This window comes from Trachemys scripta, chromosome 2, assembly GCF_013100865.1.
Source record: "Trachemys scripta elegans isolate TJP31775 chromosome 2, CAS_Tse_1.0, whole genome shotgun sequence".
Classification (NCBI taxonomy): Eukaryota; Metazoa; Chordata; order Testudines; family Emydidae; genus Trachemys; species Trachemys scripta.
In genome coordinates, this window is record NC_048299.1 from 250,243,450 (window position 1) to 250,262,204 (window position 18,755).

Consider the following 18,755-nt stretch of genomic DNA (forward strand, 5'->3'; position numbering starts at 1 on the left):
GAAGGGGGAGGGGGGCTATGTCCCGTGGGGGGGGGGTGCAGTGAAGGGGGAGGGGGGCTATGTCCCGTGGGGGGGGGTGCAGTGAAGGGGGAGGGGGGCTATGTCCCGTGGGGGGGGGTGCAGTGAAGGGGGAGGGGGGCTATGTCCCGTGGGGGGGGGTGCAGTGAAGGGGGAGGGGGGCTATGTCCCGTGGGGGGGGGTGCAGTGAAGGGGGAGGGGGGCTATGTCCCGTGGGGGGGGGTGCAGTGAAAGGGGAGGGGGGCTGTAAGAGCAGTAAAGACGGGGGTATTATGTATGTGCGAGGAATATAAAATGTGCAGGAGAGGCTGTGTGTGGGGTGTTGGGATGGGGTTGTGGTGAAGAAGGTGGCATTAATATACCCCAAGGGAGATGGGGGTATTGGCTGGGTAAGGGAGGAGGCCCTACATACACCCTGTGTCAGGGCAGATGGATTAGAGCAGGGAGTCAGTTTGTGGGCATCCTCTGCCCTCCCTTTGTGGGTTGGGGGTGAGACACAGACTGCAGCACCCAGCTGGTCTGTGTACAGTAGATAGTAAATATATAAAAGGAAAGTAAATACAGAGTTAAGGTTGTCTGGTGATAGTTTGTGCCTTTCCAGAATGCTGAGTTCAGCAAAACACAAACTTCTGAAAACCAGGAAATACAGAGGTAAGGTAAACAGGGAGGCAGCCTTAACTCTGACCTTCCCTCCCACTCCGCCCCCCCCGGACTGGCAATAGCCACTGGGAATTATGTGCATACATCAGCTGCATTTGCATTAGGTGTGCTATATTGAATGGAAGAGGACTAAGTTGGAGCAGTTTGAAAGAGTTTTGATTGTGATATGAAGAGATCTGGGGCTGAGTCTCTGCCACCCCCATGAGTGTTCTCAAAGGAAAGGTGTGTGTGTGTGTGTGTGTGTGTATATATATATATATACACACACACACACACACACACACACACCTTGAGGTTCTGGTCTGCATCATTTCAATAGAGAATTGTATAGGTTGTAGCAGGACACTAGGGTCTTCTTGGCTTGGGATTATCAATAATGAGATGGGATGTGAGACTAGTTTGTGGTTGTACTGTTGGGTAGGTGAAAGTATAGGGTTAGGTGTGTGAGTGTGAAGGGTTTGTAAAAGGTTATGAAGTGATATTAAATTTTACAAGTGTGGTATTCTGTTGGGGGAGTGGGCTCAATTTTAAGTGTAGGGAAAGTGCTAGTAGTGTCTGCTTATTATGGTTGAAAGGCAGAGTTGGGAGTGTGTGTATTATGGGCATATAGGTGCATGGCTCAAAGAAGGCAGAGTTAAGCTTATGTGGACATTTACCTTAGCCTGGCTTTCAGAAGTTTTTGTTTTAAACAAGGTGATTGACACTATGCTATCCACAATTAACATTATACGATAATCCTGTTCCTTTACATTTCAGGAATATGATTTTTGGGGTTCCTTGTTTTGAGAGTATGATATGCATATTTGCCTCAGTTGTTGGTATTAGAGAAACTTTCCAAGCTCTCTTGTTAAGAGGAAGGTGTAAAGCCTCAAAAGGCCCCTTGTATTTTCTCCTGTGAGGTTTTTCAGGCAAGTACAGCCAACACTTTGTGGTCAACAATAACAAAGGCTGCTGATAAAGGTAACAAAACCAGCATGGTTGTTTTTCTTGACTATTTTCAGAATTAGACAGCTATACAGTTTCCTTATGAAACTCATGCTCAGAGGAAGACTGATAGGGATTGATACCTATGAGATCAAGATATATCTGGAGCTAGAGCTGCTACAATATCACTTTCTTAACCTCCTCTCCCCCCCAAAAGGAAAGCTTCAGATGAGTAGATTTATACCCAAATGCCCAAAGGTTAATACCCAAAGATACCTTCTTTTGATACCTTCTTAACAATCTATTGAAAGTCTGCTGACATTTTGCCCTTACAAAGGAATATTAACAATCCATTCCAATAATGCACCCCAAACCTCTTATTCACCACTTGCAAGGAGAGGGATTTTACAGCTGCGCTGCTGTAAGATCTCTAATGTAGCTACTCTAAGCCAGTGGGAGAGAGCTCTCCTGTTGGCTTAACTACTCACTCCAGCGCTAATGTCAGTGTAACTTGTGTTGCTCGGGGGTGATTTATTCCCACCCCTAAGCAACGTAAGTTATGTCAACATAAGTTGTAGTGTAGACATAGCCTTATTGTGCAAAATGGGGGTGGAGGAGAACTCAACCAGTGAATCTTAAATATTTTATAGTTTTCTGTTCTGGCAGTGCCTCTGACACTTCAGCAAAATCAGCCTGAATCATATTGACTGTTTTGTGTGTCAAGGTACAGATGCTTATCCTGGAAAATTTTTGGTGTGTAACTGTTAAGACTGGCTTGTGGAGGTAGGGGTGCTGCTCAGCAATGAGGGATGGATGGTTCTTAATATGGGGGAGGAGTTCTGCACGCTTCAATGTGCCTAGGTTGGGGAACAGCATTGCCCAACCTATGCACAACATGCTGCAGTGGTTGCTCTGTTCTCGTTATCCAATGGAATCTTCTAAACAAAAAGTCAATAGATTGTAGGAAGAAACAGGTTCTCTTCTGGCAACTTTTAACTAACAGTCTTAGATCATGCCATATTGTTTCATATAATAGTAACTACAACAGTTAAAATTGAATTCCAACTTCCATTCTAGTTGGATATGGGCACTCAGTTGCAAAGTTATGGCCTGCTATTGAAGCCTAAGGCTCAGCCCTTTTTAAAAAAGATATTTAGGTGTTGCTATGCTCGGTGTTGCAGTGCTTAACTGATTGAGGATGGGAATCTCATTTTCAAAAGGGATACACTGTCAATGGGATTTTGACTCCTAAATTACTTTTGAAAATGAGATTTATGTCCCTAAATCAGTTAGGCATGACAACACTGATGGTAGCAATGTCTAAATGTTTTTAAAAATCTGGGCCCAGCTGCTCCAAATTTCAGTTGTGTGTGCATCCAGGGTCTTGGTTCAGGCCCATGTCTAATCTGCCCTCCAATCTCTCCAGTTCACTTCTAACTATCTCAGACTCCTTTAGGGCTTCCATTTCACATTTGGTCTCCGTCCAAATGTGGGGTGTGTGTGGTTATTTAAAATACTTTTCAAACGTATGAACAAACTTTTGTTAAGATAAGTATGGAAAAATTATTCTTCTGTGAAATTCAGAAACACTAATCTCAGAACTCAAGTAGAAACTTGTAGATTTCATGAACTTAATATACTTAAATTTTAAATAACATATTTTGGTATCTTAAAGTTATAAGCATGTAACATTGGAGATATCGTGCTTCCATGTTAGTATTTTGCTATTTGACATCCTGAGATGCATAGCTATTATGCAGTGTATGTTTTCTGGTTCAGGGAGGCAGGCAAATATTTCCAGGTTTTATACCTTAAATTTAGTCCTTTGGCCACCTTGCTGTCATATTTGAGGCTGCCCTAATGGTGAGAAATAGATTTCTGTAGAAAATAATCTTACTGTAGTATATTTTTGCTTCTGAACATATACCTACATATTTATATGCTGAACAGTCTATTGTATTTCTAAATGTGGAGGACAGAGTTAGGATGCCGAATTCACTGCATGTCAGAAAGCACACTAGTTTAAACAGTCTATGTTGTCAGTAGTCAGCTCACTGAAATACAGACAAAATATCTCCTTAGTCTAAAAAGTTTGATGGAGGATAAAAGTACAAGAGTACTAGAGATAGTGACTGAGAGATGAATACATGGCTTTGCCAGAACTACTAATCTCTTTGACGTAGCTGGTTTATTACTGAATTTCCTTTGATGTTACAGAACACAGTTGTTTTTTTCATATATTATCGCTTTGTTTCTTACTATTTTTAAAGCTATTGATGTTTCATGAAAACTCTGAGGAAACATTCTAAATAAAAGCAAGTTTGCTTCTTCCTAGAACAGGCGTTCTCAAACTGGGAACCGGAACCCCTCAGGCAGTGATGAGCTCCCAAAATCCTAAGAACTGGCTCCCTACCGGGTCCTCGGTGGCTTCGGTGGCAGGGGGGTCTTCACTCACTCTGGGTTTTCGGCAGCAGGTCCTTCACCCGGAGCGAGTGAAGTACCCGCCACCAAAGTGCTGCCGAAGACCCGGTAGGGAACCACGCGGTGAGTACAAACCCCACGAGCCTGTCTTCCCCCCCCCCCCCCCCCCCCCCCCCCCCCCCCCCCACGCCCTGCCCCCGCCTGCCCCCCTCAGACCCCGCACCCCACCACCCCCCCCCCCTTGTCCCCTGACCACCACCTCCCAAGACCCCCCACTCTAACTGCCCCCCATGACCTCACCCCCTACCCAACTCGCCCCTCTTCCTGTCCCCTGACTGCCCCAAGCCCATCCACCACCACCCCGACAGACCCCCGGGACTCCCATGCCTACCCAACTCCCCCCGTCCCCTGACCGCCTCCCCATAACCTCTGCTCCCTCCAGCTTCTCCCTACCCCTTATCCAACCCCTCCTCCCAGCCCCGGCTGGCCCCCTTACCATGCTGCTGTCTAAGGATGCCACGCAGCTGCTGGAGCTTGCAGCCCCACCACCTTACCCAGAGGTGAAAGTAAGCCGGTATGCCCCTGTATGGCGTACCGGCAAGAGTTGGTTCGCCGTACCGGGGTGGCCCGGCTTCCCCAGGGGACAATTTAAAGGGCCTGGGGCTCCCAGCAGCTGCTGGAGCCCTGGGGTAGCGGCAGAGGGGCTCTGGGGGCTACTTAAAAAGTCCGGGGCTCCCGCTGCCTCTACCACCCCTGCCCTTTAAATAGCCGCCGGAGCCCTGGAGTAGTGGCGATGGGGCTCCGGTGGCTATTTAAAGGACCGGGGCGGTAGAAGCAGGGAAGCCCCAGCCCTTTAAATAGCCCCCAGAGCCCTGGGATAGCGGTGGGGGGGGCTCCAAGGGCTATTGAGAGGGCCGGGGCTCCAGCTGCCTCTGCCGCCCCAGTCCTTTAAATAGCCGCTGGAGCCTGCTGCTTCCCCCAGGGCTCCGGCAGCTCTGCGAGAAGTGGGGAAGAGACCGGGGGAGCCTTAGCCTCCCCAGCTGGGAGCTCAGGCGTGCCAGACAGGACGGTCCCGCGGACTGGAGTTTGCCCACCTGCCTGCCCCTTTAGGAACCGGTTCTACACCGGCTTCTAAATTTAGCAGCTGGTTCTTGCGAACCGGCTCCAGCTCCAGCAGCGTTAGATCGATTTAACCCTGCACCCATCTACACGACTAAGCCATTTTTGTCAACTTAAAGGGCTCTTAAAATCGATTTCTGTACTCCTCCCCGGTGAGGGGATTAGCGCTGAAATCGACCCAATAGGGACTGCAGGAAGGGTGGCCAGTATATCCCTTGGCCCACGCCGCTAGCCGCAGCCTCCGTTGGCCTGGAGCGCTGAACCATGGCCAGTGGGAGCCGCAATTGGCTGAACCTGCGGACACGGCAGGTAAACAAACCGGACAGGCAGGGGCTTTCCCTGAACCGGTGGACCGGCTTTGAGAACCACTGGTCTATGAAATGTTAATATGCTATATGTAGTGTTCACTGTTTTCTGCTGTCTGTGTAGAATATCTACGATCTTGGTCTGTTCGTTTTCATTACATTGAGTCTGCCCCCAGTATCTGTAGAGTAGATTGAGTGGTGATGCTGAGAATAAGCTAACTAGAATTAACTTTTTAAAACATCAGAAACTTTGTGGGTAGGGGAATATGTGCTCATGAACTTAGGGTTTTTTTGGTGACATAATTAATGGCATTTATACACTGAATATGTTTAGAAAATGAGGAATGTAAATACTGTGGGCTTCTTAACTACACCATGATTCAAATAGGTGTGGGATAGGGTTTTTATATGTAAGGTAGATGGGGTTATCTTGTCAGAACAGTGAGACTTCGGCTATGTCTGCACTACACACCTTACAGTGGTACAGTTGTACAGTCTCCTCTATAGCCTCTATGCCGACGGAAGAGAGCTCTCCCATTGCATAATTAAACCACCCCCAGTGAGTAGCGGTAGCATGTCGGTAGGAGAACATGTCCTGCCAACATAGCGCTGTCCAGACAGATGTTTTCGTTGGTGAAATTTATGTCAGTCAGGGTTGGGTTTTTTTCCCCACATCCCTGACCGACAAAAGTGCTACTGCAGACATAGCCTTGGTGTCTGGATGTGTGGTTGGCATGTTGACTAGCCACAGTGGTACATACATTAGAATGTTGTATAAAGGCCTGTATGTTGAGAGGGTATGTGGCTCCCTGTCAGTCCTGAAGATAGTTGATGATCATTTATAAGATTGTGTCACTAACTTGGGCAGAAACATGAGAGACGACAATCATGGGGAGTTAAGCTTGTTAACTATGTGTTTTAAATAATTTAGTGTACACTTAACTTTAAGATTACCTCGCTTTCTGCTTTTTTTAAGGATATTTCCAAAATTAGGTTGTAAGTTACTGTCCATATCTGCAGCATAATCAAGTTTTATGTGGAAACTTTTTAGCCTTTTCCTATATATTTTATATGACTTGATCACTAAACTCAATGCATGTTCTCTAGTTTAGAAATACCAGCTAGATACTGATCTAAATTTTATAAAGCTCCTATTCAGACAATTAAAACCTAAATATACTCTGCTAGTTTTGTCTGTAGTCTTTCTTGAACTCTGTCAAAGATGGGAATTAAAGTTAATAAACTCCAAAGTGTCTAAAGCAGTGGTCACCAACCCATAGATCGTGATCGGCTGGTCGATCCTGGAGACTCTGCAAGTCAGTCGCGATCTCTGGCTGCTAAAAAGTCCGGTGGTGTAGCAGGGCTGCCTCTAAGGCAGACTCCCTGACTGCCGTGGCCCCATGCCGCTCCTGGAAGCGGCCAGAATGCCCCCGCGGCTCTGGGGTGGGTGGGTAGGTGGGTGTGTGTGTGTGTGTCTCCATGCACTGCTCCTGCGTGCAAGCACCACCCCAGCAGCTCCCATTGGCTAGGAATGGGGAACTGCAGCCAATGGGAGCTGCGGAGGCGGTGCCTGTAGAGAGGGGCAGCGTGCAGAGCCACATGTCCCCCCCCTCAGCCCCCGCCCAGGGGCCAGCAGGGGTGTATTGGCCCCTTCCGGGAGTGGTGTGGGGCCAGGGCAGGCAGGGAGCCTGCCCTACGCCCACTGCGCCACCCGGGAGCTGCACGAGGTAAGTGCCGCCCAGCGGGAGCCCACACCCCGACCCCCAGTCCTGAGCCGCCTCCTACACCCCAACACTCTGCCCCAGCCTGGAGCCCCCTCCTGCACTCAAACTCTCTCCCAAACCTTGCACCCCTCACCCCCTCCTGCACCCCAAACCCCTGTCCCAGGCTCAGCCCAGAGCCCCCTCCCACACTCTAAGCCAGGGGTAGGCAACCCAAAGGCGGCACGCAAGCTGATTTTCAGTGGCACTCTCACTGCCCAGGTCCTGGCCACCGGTCTGGGGGGCTCTGCATTTTCATTTAATTTTAAATGAAGCTTCTTAAATATTTTAAAAACCTTATTTACTTTACATACAACATAGTTTAGTTATATATTATAGACTTCTAGAAAGAGATCTTCTAAAAACGTTAAAATGTATTTCTGCCACGCGAAACCTTAAATCAGAGTGAATAAATGAAGACTCAGCACAGCACTTCTGAAAGGTTGCCAACCTCTGCTCTAAACCCCCCAGCCCAGAGCCCACACCGCCTCCTGAACCCCAACCACCCACCCCAGCCTGGTGAAAGTGAGTGAGGGTGTAGGAGAGTGAGTGACAGAATGAGGGGGGGAATGGAGTGAGCGGGGCTAGGCTTCAGGGAAGGGGCGAGGCCTCTGGGAAGGGACGGGGTATATCCTGGGTTGCATTTAAATTGAAGAAGTGATCTTGTGAGTAAAAAAGTTGGAGACCACTGGTCTAAAGCTATAAAAATAACCTTTATTTCTAAAATGGTCACAAAACCATGAAAGCCCTTTTGAAAATCAGACCATTTAATTAGGTTCTCATATATGACGAAGAGCCTAATCTTACACTTCTCTTTTTGAAAGGCTAACTGTCCTGAGAAGTGGCTCGCAAGCAGTAGTCTGTGGACCACAGCTGGTTTCCAGAGAATTGGCTGGTCTGTTGATACTGTCTCTTTGCTTCCAGCTGTAAGAGCATGAAAAGACAACTGAAAATGTATATTGCTGTAGTTAGTACAAAGATGTTACAAGATTGCAAATAGAGGGGAGACAGTCTGAGACAGTCACTCCATTGAGTAGGGGTCCACGCTCTCAGAAAAAACACTGTTCCAGAGTTCATAATGCGGGTTAAAATGATTCTAACTTTAATATTTTTTTTGGTTTTGTGTAATAGATTACACACATCTAATTGCTGCTGAGTGGAACTAATCTAGTAAAACTGTAACTATCTATGCCTCCTCTGTTTTATCAATAAGCAAATGACAGCAAGTTGCTTCATGTTAAGTAGTGGTTTACTAAAACATTTTTTGAAAAAAGACTTGGGTGTTTTTTTCTCTCTTTAGATTAACTTTAAAGGTAATAAAAATTAATTATGGCCTAGACCAGTGGTTCTCAGCCAGGGGTATGCATACCCCTGGAGATATGCAGAGGTCTTCCAGGGGTACATCAACTCATCTAGTTATTTTCCTAGTTTTACAACAGGCTACATAAAAAGCACTTGTGATGTCAGTACAAAGCAAAAATTCATACAGCCAATGACTTGTTCATACTGCACTATTTGCTATACACTGACATGTAAGTATAATATTTATATTCCAATTTATTTATTTTATAATTGTATGGTAAAAATGAGAGAGCAATTTTTCAGTAATAGTGTGCTGTGACACTTTTTTGTATCTTTGTCTGACTTTGTAAGTAAGTAGTTATTCAGTGAAGTGAAACTTTGATTTGTCTTGCGTACTCCGACTCTTGAAAGGGGTACAGTAGTCTGGAAAGGTTGAGAGCCACTGGCTTAGACAAACATTAAACAAGGGCAACTCCTCATTGCTGTTTTTGTGACCATTCAGATATGTTAAACTAACTTATTTTTAACAAGGGGAGCTTCATATTCTCTCTCCTTTCAGTCTCATCCTTTTTAGTCTTTAATTAATTTTTCCTCGGTAAAACACAAGTATTATTTAAAATTAACTTTTCCAGTCCATTTGTAGAACTTCACAATAAACTAAAAAAACATATTAATACATTAATGTTGAGAAAGCAAGGCCCAATTTTGTGTTTAGGGTTGAACTAGAGCAATTGTTCAGCACTTATTACGGTGAAGAATAAAGTTTGATTCCAGTGGAATTAGACCGATATATATGTCCCCGGAGGCGGAAGACCCAACCAATGCTATATGATTACAGTATATAAAAAAAAAAAAAAAAAATAAGTGTGTGCAAGAGAGAGGATTAGTTTTCCGGCTGTTTGGTGGGGAGGAAATTGAGGGATGGTAAAAACAGAGCTCCTCTTGAATTCATTCTGGGAAAGAAGTAGGAAACTCATTTTTGCTTCAAGTAAACAAAACATGTATAAAAGGTAAGATTCTTCTATCTGCATCCAAGTGACAGACTGTATTTGTTATAGTCACACTAACATAGGTTCAAAGTATGGAAACTAGACACAGTGGTAAAGGAGGGGAGAAAATAACACATGTCTAGAAGTGAAAATATTTTTCAAATTTTTTTCACATCTTCCCTACTACCATTTCCCCCCCAAACTTAAGTTCAGAGAGGTATGTTAACACTTTGTAGGAGTGGCCAAGTTAAGGGAGGCTTAGAACTAGTGCTTTAGCTTAATAAAGTTGTGTGGAGAAAACTTCCATGCTTATCCATGGCATTTTGTTCATTGCTAAACTTGAATGTTGTTGTGAGTAGTGTAGGTATAGTGTCCTAGAATTTATGTAACTATTTGTTATGCTTACTATCCTTACCATTGTACTATGCAGCCAGTCAATTTTGCATCCCCAGTTTGTCTGCTTTTTCCATCTCCTCTACAACAGCAACCTTCCTAACTTTTAACACTTATATTTTTATTACTGAAACAGCTATTTATAATAACAATCTAGTCTCAGAACTGACATCTTCTGGTGACATTGTAGTTGTAGCTATGTTGGTCCCAGGATATTAGAGTGACAAGGTGAGTGAGGTAATATCTTTTATTGAACCAACATCTGTTGGTGAGAGAGACAAGCTTTCAAGACATACAGAGCTGCTCTTCTGGTCTGGGAAAGGTACTTTCAGCATCACAGCAAAATGCAAGATGAAACAGATTGTTTAGTTAGTGCATATTGTAAGGGACCATTCAAGGTAGAGTGGCCCATTAACATTTCTACAGTCAGAGGACAAAAAGAGGGGGTTAGTGGCTTACAGATTGTTGTAATAAGCCATAAATCCAGTGTCTCTGTTCCATCCATAATTTTTAGTGTCTAGCAGAGTTATGAATTTAAACTTCCAGGTTCATCTTTTGAAAGTGTTGTACAGGTTTACTTTGGGGCTGAGGACCGAAAGGTCAGATATGGAGTGCTTGCTTTGTGAAAAATGTTTACCCACTGGTGAACTGGTGGTGTGGTCTTTTATCATTTTCCTGTATGAGTTCATTCGAGAGCATAGTGACTGTCTGGTTTCACCCACAAAGTTGTTGTTGGGGCATTTAGTGCATTGAGTGAGGTATACCACATGTTGTGATAGGCATGTATAGGATCCATGGATCTTAAAAGGTGTGTTGATCATTGTAATAGTAGAGAGATGTCTGCAGGTTTTGCATCTGTTCTTCTGGCAGGGTCTGCTGCTGCTTTGAGGTGGTGTCCTGGTATGTGAGGAACTTGCTGATGATGAGGTTGGCGGGTTGTTTGAAGGCCAGAAGAGGGGGGGGGGTTCATGAACAATTTCAGCCACAGTGTGGCTAAATCATATAACTTAGCTTTGCAGGATATCCTTGGCGTGGGGACCCAATCAGTTGCCCTGTTGGTCACCTCCTAAAGCTGGCCCTGAGTATTAGTCATAATTTACTTAATGATACTTACGGTGGGCGGGGTCTCTCTTTTTTTTTTTTTTTTCTCCCCCCCCCCCCCCAAGTTTTAGTAGCGGGAGAGTCACAATTTTTTTTTTTTTTAAAGTCAGCACAAAAAAGGTAGAGACACACTGCTTCAAAGGAAGCATGAGTTCATCAGAAAGTTGTCACTGGATAATATGGTCAACTATCAACCAGTTTCTAATCTTCTATTAAGTTAGGATTATCAAAGAGATTGTAGTAAGGCAACTTTCATAGTATCTGGATGCCTCCAGTTTCCTTGACCTTCATGGGTGGTTGGTAGCATAGGCTGGGGAAAGCTGTGCCTCCCCAAACAACCTGCATGTTCCCACCCACACTCCGCCCTGAAGCCCTGCCCCGCTTCCTTCCAGATCCCTTTCTGCTGTTCCGTGGCCAAAAGGTTGGGGCAGGCAGGCTGGACCGTGTGCACACAAGCCCTAGGGTTGAGGGTGCTGGGGCTGAGCCCATGCCACACCACCCCTCCATTCGCCCAGCGCTGGGACCGCACCACCCACCCAGTGCTCTGGGGCCGGGGGTGCTCCGGGGCTGGGGGCACTTTAGCCACGCTGCCTGCCCAGCACTGGGACCGGGAGCATTCCAGCCATGCCGCTTGCCTGGCAATCTGGGGCTGGGGACCCGTGGGAGGGCAGAAGGGGAGGGGCTTTGGGTAGAGGAGGAGGGGCCCAATGGCATGTTTACCCACCATCTATGTTGACCTTTGTCAACTAGAGATTCCAAACTGGGTGTGTCCTGCAGACTGAACTTGTGTGGTGGATATGCTGTTGGATGAAAAGTCAGGAATCCAATTCAGGTGTTTGATCTGTCACTTTCCTGTGATACCATGGACCAGGAAGTGATGATGGAATGTTTGCAGGCCCTTGCTTAATTTCATCTCCCCATAGCAAAATTTGTAACGGTCTTCAAAAAGCCATTTTTAATATGCTACGATATTGAGATTTATTAATGATTTAAAAAAAAACCACAAGGTTTGTTTGTTTGGATTAAAGCAAGGAAGTAATACAATAAAACTGCAATATTGTGGTTGGTGCAATTTCTGGAAAATTTAACTACTGTTTTTATTCACCAACTTTCTAGGGTTAATAATCCCAGTCTTTCCAATTTCATGTGAGTTTTTCTATGCCCTTGATCATTTTCAAAAGCCTTCTCTGAACCACCTCTAATTCTGCATTCATTCTCTTGAGGTGAGGGAAATGGTACTACACACAGTATTCCAGTTGAGGCCATGCCATTGATTCAGACAGTGGTGTTAGAATATTTTCTTCTTCCTGTTCCTTTTGCATCCCAGCATCTTGTTTGCTTCCCCCCTGCCCCCCAACTTCATGTTGCATAGAGGATTTACCCAATATTCCCTCTAATTTTTTCCATCCATGTGTGGAATAAATTTTGCTATATGTACTGAGGTATGTGTGGATGTGCACCACCAGTAGAAACAAAAAACCTAGATACAATATATATATATTTTAAAGTTACTATAGGGATAATTACTCCAGCCACGACAGATTAGGCATTTTAGAACTCACTACTCAAAGAATTAAATTTAAGTGTAAGAGAAATAAGTTAGGAAATGCATAGACCAATCAAAAAAAAAACAACACACTTTGAAAGAATTAAATGACAGAGAGTATATGTGCATTGCAGGAAGTACCAAGTAACAAGTACGAAGTAACAACAATAATAATACAAGTATGTGTTAGGAGGTGAGTGTGACGCAGAGACTGTGTGTGTGCTGGCTGCTGGGGAAGTTTCTGAAAGACACCGTGTGCTGTCTCTTTAAGGCACTCACTGAAAGCTCTCCTGCTCAGCCCTGAGCACTGTCTCCCTTCCTCTGCTCTGTGGAGATGGGGCACATGGGGGGGCGGGGGAGGGAGAGTGAGAGAGACAGAGATTATGTGAGTTGGCTGCTGGGGAAGTCTCAGACTGTGCGTTTTCTCTTTAAGAAAGGCCGGCAGGCACTCACTCACCCCCCCTCCCCCGGAGGCTGGTTCAGAACTCAGACGGCAGCAGCTCTCTCCTGCTCTGAGTTCTGAGCCAGGCTGTCCCTTCTCCCCTGCTCTGTGGAGATGAGATACAGGGGTGAGGGAAGGGGGATACCCTGACACACTCTGCACAGCTAGCAGAAGGGTCCCAGAAGCAGCTGCAGGACTAACGTGTCTGCAAAGCAGCGGGGAGGAGGGCACCTAAACACACACTGCTGGATGCCTGCCAATCAAGTGCGTGGCACTTGAATCTCTCCTGTGCAGCCCTCAACCACGCAGCTTAGAGGGAACACAGGTCTTAACTGAGCTGTTTACAGTGATGCCAAGACCCCTTTTCTGAGTTGCTAATTGATTTATGACCTTGTAAACTGTACAAGTAGTTCAGATCTTCATTCCAATGTTTATTACTCTGCCTTTCTTAACGTTGAATTAAGTCTGCCATTGTATTGCTCATTCAGTTATTTTATGGTAACAACATAAGAACGGCATACTGGGTCAGACCAAAGGTCCATCTAGCCCATTATCCTGTCTTCTGGCAGTAGCCACTTCCAGGTGCTTCTGAGGGAATAAACAGAACCGGTAATCATCAAGTGTTCCATCCCATCACCCATTCCCAGCTTCTGGCAAATAGAGGCTAGGTACACCATCCCTGCCCATCCTGGCTAATAGCTATTGATGGACCTATCCTCCATGAACTTATCTACTACTTTTTTAAACCCCGCTATAGTCTTGGCCTCTGCTAAGGCCCCCCTTACGCTATTCCATACTGATCCTAAGGGCTGTCGCAGCTCCCTAATGGGTATATAAGAAGTACAAAGGTGGCTGAAAGCCATGTTTGTCTTTCTTCCCTCCTACCCCCAAATTCCTTCATTCAACAAAAAGACAAAGTAACCTAAAATTGTGTGTCAGAGGTTCATTCCGTGATTTTCCCAATATAGTACACTTGTTCATCTGACATTTTGTTCCTATTTCTATTCCTAAGGACACTAAAGTAAAGATCACTTCTCATATCTGCATGATGACTGTACTATGGTGTTCTGTTCTACACATATGTGATACCCTGTGGCTCTTCCGGTTTGGATTCTGCTGGGAATGTCTCTTTATATGTGCAAGTGGAATGTTAGAGATGCAATCCAACATCTCAGGACAATTGGTGAAAAATAGGCTCTTAAAGTGGATTGCCACTTGCACTTACAATCATACAAAAAGAAAACTCTGAATTTGAAAACTGTAAAGCAGAGTCTCTGTCTTTCATGGTGATGAGCAAGACATTCTCTTAAAATACTTCTCTTTATTTCTTGATGATGTAAATGAATACTTTCATAAAATTACTTTCTTCCCTTTCAGTAAAAAAGGAACAGTTAAGTAAAAATTAACCTCGTGAGGCAGCATCTTACAGAAAATTATTTTGAATTGTTCAGCCACTCATGTGGTCAGATTTGTTTGCAGAGCATGAAGTACTTCAGCATTTGCATTTGGAGAAATGTGTTGGCGCTGTATGCATTTGTAGCATGGGTGACAAGGTACAGGCTGCTAACATGGGATTTGACTGCTCTTTCTGTTCCAACGATTTACGGGGGGATGGAGGAAACTGTGGTGTACTTCTAAAACAGTGGTGTCCAGCCTGTTGCCCTCGAGGTAGACTGCATTAAAACTTGTGTTCCATGAGCTGCATCATCTATCTTTGAAACACTTAGATTTAAATCAACCTTGTTGCTATAGAGAGTAAGGTAGGGCATTGACTTCAACTGCTCCCTCTGCGCCTTTCTGATGTGAGCTGGGAGTATTCTGAGCAGCTATGGTCTTTTAGCTGCTAGAGCTCAAGGAGGGAGGAGAGAGTTGCTTTCTTCAAACTTTTTGAAACAAAATGTTTGGCTGTCAGGGAGAGAATGTTGTACTCCACAGTCCTGCACCTAGCTTTCAGTTTGCTTGAACACTGAGCAATTTTTGCAGCTTGTCTTCAAAAAGCCTTTAATATGCTGTGATGTCGATTGTTTGTTTGTTTTTTACAATTAAAACAAACATCTAGCCTTAATGTGGTTGTTAAGGTAAGGAAGCACTACAATAAAATTGCAACATTCCAGTTGAAGGAATTTCTGGGAAATTTAACTATTGTCTTAACCTGCAGTTAAACTGTCTTGACTTAATTCTTATTAAGTCATAACATACTCCCCCCAGTAATGTTACTAGGTTTTACTTACTAGCAACAAGGACTTTCTAGGAGAGGAAATAATCTTGGGGGACAAATTCCCATATTTACAACTATCTATTAAAATAGTTACTCAAAATAGAGGTCAGTTTTTATTATTATTTCTTATTATTTATTATATTTACCTATTATTTCCTCTCCTAGAAAGTCCTGACCTCTATTTTGAGTAACTATTTTAATAGATAGTTGTAAATATGGGAATTTGTCCCCCAAGATTATTTCCTCTCCTAGAAAGTCCTTGTTGCTAGTAAGTAAAACCTAGTAACATTACTGGGGGGAGTATGTTTGTGTTTGTGTGTGTGTGTGTGGGGGGGGTATTTTTGTGGGCATTAAAAGACTGTATGAAGTTGTCTTTGTATAAGCATTTTGATAAATTTCATCTCTGTTCAGTGGAGACATGGTGGGGGGCAGTCAGTGACTGCAAAATTGGAAAAGAAATGAGAGATTTTTATCTAAGCTTCTAAATCACTGTTGGGGTGGGGGGGGAAAGGATAGTAGAAATCACTTAAATGTACAGTAAAAGTTTTTTGGCACACTTTAAAAAAATAACATTTACCTATTGTGGTTCATTTCACTTTCTAACAGTATCCTTTTCAAACTTCTGACCTAGTTGTGGCTGAGAATTGTAAGAATTGTGTACTGTGCTGAAAACTTGATTGAAATATGTAACGAGTATATAAACTGAAGATATGGAAATAATGCCTCAACACAATTAGCATGCTGCAGTAGAATGTAGCTAACGTTTTACAAATCCACAAATCTGATTCTCTCTCACAAGAAAAATCTCTCCCATTTTCGCAGCAAAGATTTATAGCAGAGTGCCAGAATCAAGTCTCATAACAGGAAGATTCTCAGATACTTTTACAAACTATACCTCAGTATTCCTACTTGTATTCAGGAAAGTACTAGTGTAAAATTAAATTATAATGGTCAAATAAAATACATTTTATGTTGGTGAATTATCAAGCTGAATAAAACCAGACTTTTTTTTTAGTACACATTAGCAAAGTTCTAGTATAGCTGCATTAAATTCCATTTCTTGTATTGGATCCCAGTAAAGCTGCAGACATTACAGGGGGATGGTCATCAAAAATATTCAATGTTGCATAAGCCAAGGAGCAATGCTTTAGTGCATCTTGACAGTAAGATGAAATGTAAAGCACATCCTCCCTATGCATATAAATCTTATCCCTTTCTAGCTAACATATATGGAGAAGAGAAGTCTTCTAGAGTTTTGTTAATATGTAAAACTTGTTTGAGATAAATACTTATCTATAAACCACTGTGTATTCTTTAAAATACATTTTTGTTCACTTTAAAAGCTGTAACTTTTAATTGCATCTAGTCTCCAGAAGCTGTAAACAGTGTCTGGAGCAGACAGTAATGACAGACCCTGTGCAACATAGAACCAATTAAAGATGATCTTTAGAAGCATTGCTTGTGCAATTGATATGTCCTTGCCTGATGAGGGAGATCAATCATTTTAGTCTTTCCTGCATTAATAGCATTCTGGATGGTAGCAGGTACTTAGTAGTTAACGGATTCCCAGTTGTCTCAGTAGTTTATATTGGTCAGATCCTTAAAGCATAGCAGGGGAGTGAAGTCCCTATTCCCGCAGCTATCTGTCTTTTAGAGAGTCGAGAGTCACAAGGAGCAAGCAGAATTAGATGTCTGCCCACGGGGCTGTAATCAGCAGCCTGTGACAGTACTGTGAGCAAGGAAAATGAATTTAACACGCTCCTTGCCTCAATTTTTTTCAGATAGTGGCCAGAAGAAGAACCCAGACAAGAAAGATGGGCGACGAATGTCTTTTCAGAAGCCTAAAGGGACTATTGAATATACAGTAAGTTGCTGCTTGGCTGTTTAAATATTGCTTTTGCATAGAATGTGTGTAGACTTGAAGTTTTTGATACGTAATGTAAACAAAATTGCTTTGATTGCCTTTGTTCTCTTCAGTCCGTACTTTACTTCTGATAGTTGATTATCTTATTAGGAATTAAGTAGCTAGTATTCTTAATGTTTTCCAGCAGGGATATGAAGCATACTGCAAAAGTGAAACTTTAGTTTTCTATGCAAGTTAAATTAATAGTTGAATAAATGTCAATCAATAGAATTATCTCTTGAAGCCTAATTATTCAATAATTTACAGTAAATAACGAACTATAAAATCACTTACGAATTCTAAAGCTTTCAGCATCATTAACAATCCACTGAATTCAGGAGAAATAATAAAAATAGGGTTAGGTCTGTCTTGGTGGTACCTTTCCAGCATTCTCCTACTAATTTCCATTGATCTATACCTAACAGAGCTGTACTCAGAAGTATCTGAAAATGTGTATATTCCCATCAGTATCTGAAAATGGAGCCTTTCTCTGACTGTTATGTTCTTGAAATGACCCTCAAACTGTGCTGCAGTCAGTTTTTCACGTTTCTGGTTACTAGGGGAAACTGAAGTGAGAAGTATCTGTCTTGTGTTTTAGGCTATATAATTACTGCATATAAATTTTCAATTAACATGTTGGAAAATCAGTCAAGAAGCTCCTGAACAGTTTTGAAGCTTTGATGAAATAAAAATAAATATTTTCCTCTGCAAAGAATAGGATATAAAGAGGTCTAGTAAAGAAAATTATGGCTTTATACAGGAGCTAACTTTGTCACTTTTTTCTTATCTACTAATATGGATTACTTTACCTTCAAGAAATATTGTGGGAGGAGTTGAGGGAGTGGGTTCTTGAGATTAATTCCAAGCTAACTTTTTAGTCTGGTTTGCACAGAAAACAAAACTTCTTACACTGTATATATTCAGCTACTCTGACATGTATGATGAAACAAAATAGGAAAGCGTAACACGCTATTCTGTAGAATAGTTAATCAAATGGATGTATTCTAGAAATAACTATTTTTGTGCCAAGTAAGCACACGGTTCTGTATTGCAATAGCTGAGAAAGTTTATGGGGGGGGAGGAGTTGTATGCTATAATTGAGTTTGAAACTTGTGTGGCTTGAGTTGGTTTTTTTGTTTGCAGTAACAAATTACAAGATTATGCGTTGTAGATATCATCTCCAATGGTACTTACCACTTGATTTAGTGAAGGAATATTGTTCACATACTGTGTCTTCCATTAAAGGGATCTCATTTGTGCATCTGCAGCACATGTATTTTGATTTGCTTAAGGGTTTAATATTGGTTTAGTCATGAAGTGCTCTCCTTGGTGAAATTTTTCTGTCCACGTGTTCTGTTTCATCAGGCTTATGATAGCTTGCAATAATGTGTGTACATGTTACTGCAAGCTATCATAAGTTACCATGCCACCACTCCATGTGCACACATTGAATTATAGGGCTCTGCGGCCTGTATATTCAACACATACAATAGGATTTGGGGTTCTGCATCACAGATGGGACCATGATGACCTGCTACCACTGCAGTAACACACGTAAGTTCATATTGCACAGATTGAAATACACTTAGATTTCTGATTGCTTCCCTCTTTTCTATATCTGTGTGAAGGATTGGGCCTACTTTATAGCTCCCTC

The 18,755-nt window shown here is 43.1% G+C and overlaps 1 protein-coding gene across 6 annotated transcripts in view; it reads left to right on the top strand.

Annotated features, from left to right (window-relative positions):
- OXR1 (oxidation resistance 1) overlaps positions 1 to 18,755 on the top strand; it is a 509,161-nt gene that overhangs the window by 351,583 nt on the left and 138,823 nt on the right. For all 6 annotated transcript variants that reach the window (XM_034763479.1, XM_034763478.1, XM_034763477.1 and 3 more), the window contains one exon: positions 16,980 to 17,062. In XM_034763479.1, coding sequence (XP_034619370.1) covers positions 16,980 to 17,062 — 83 coding nt within the window. The remainder of the gene's footprint in view (positions 1 to 16,979; positions 17,063 to 18,755) is intronic.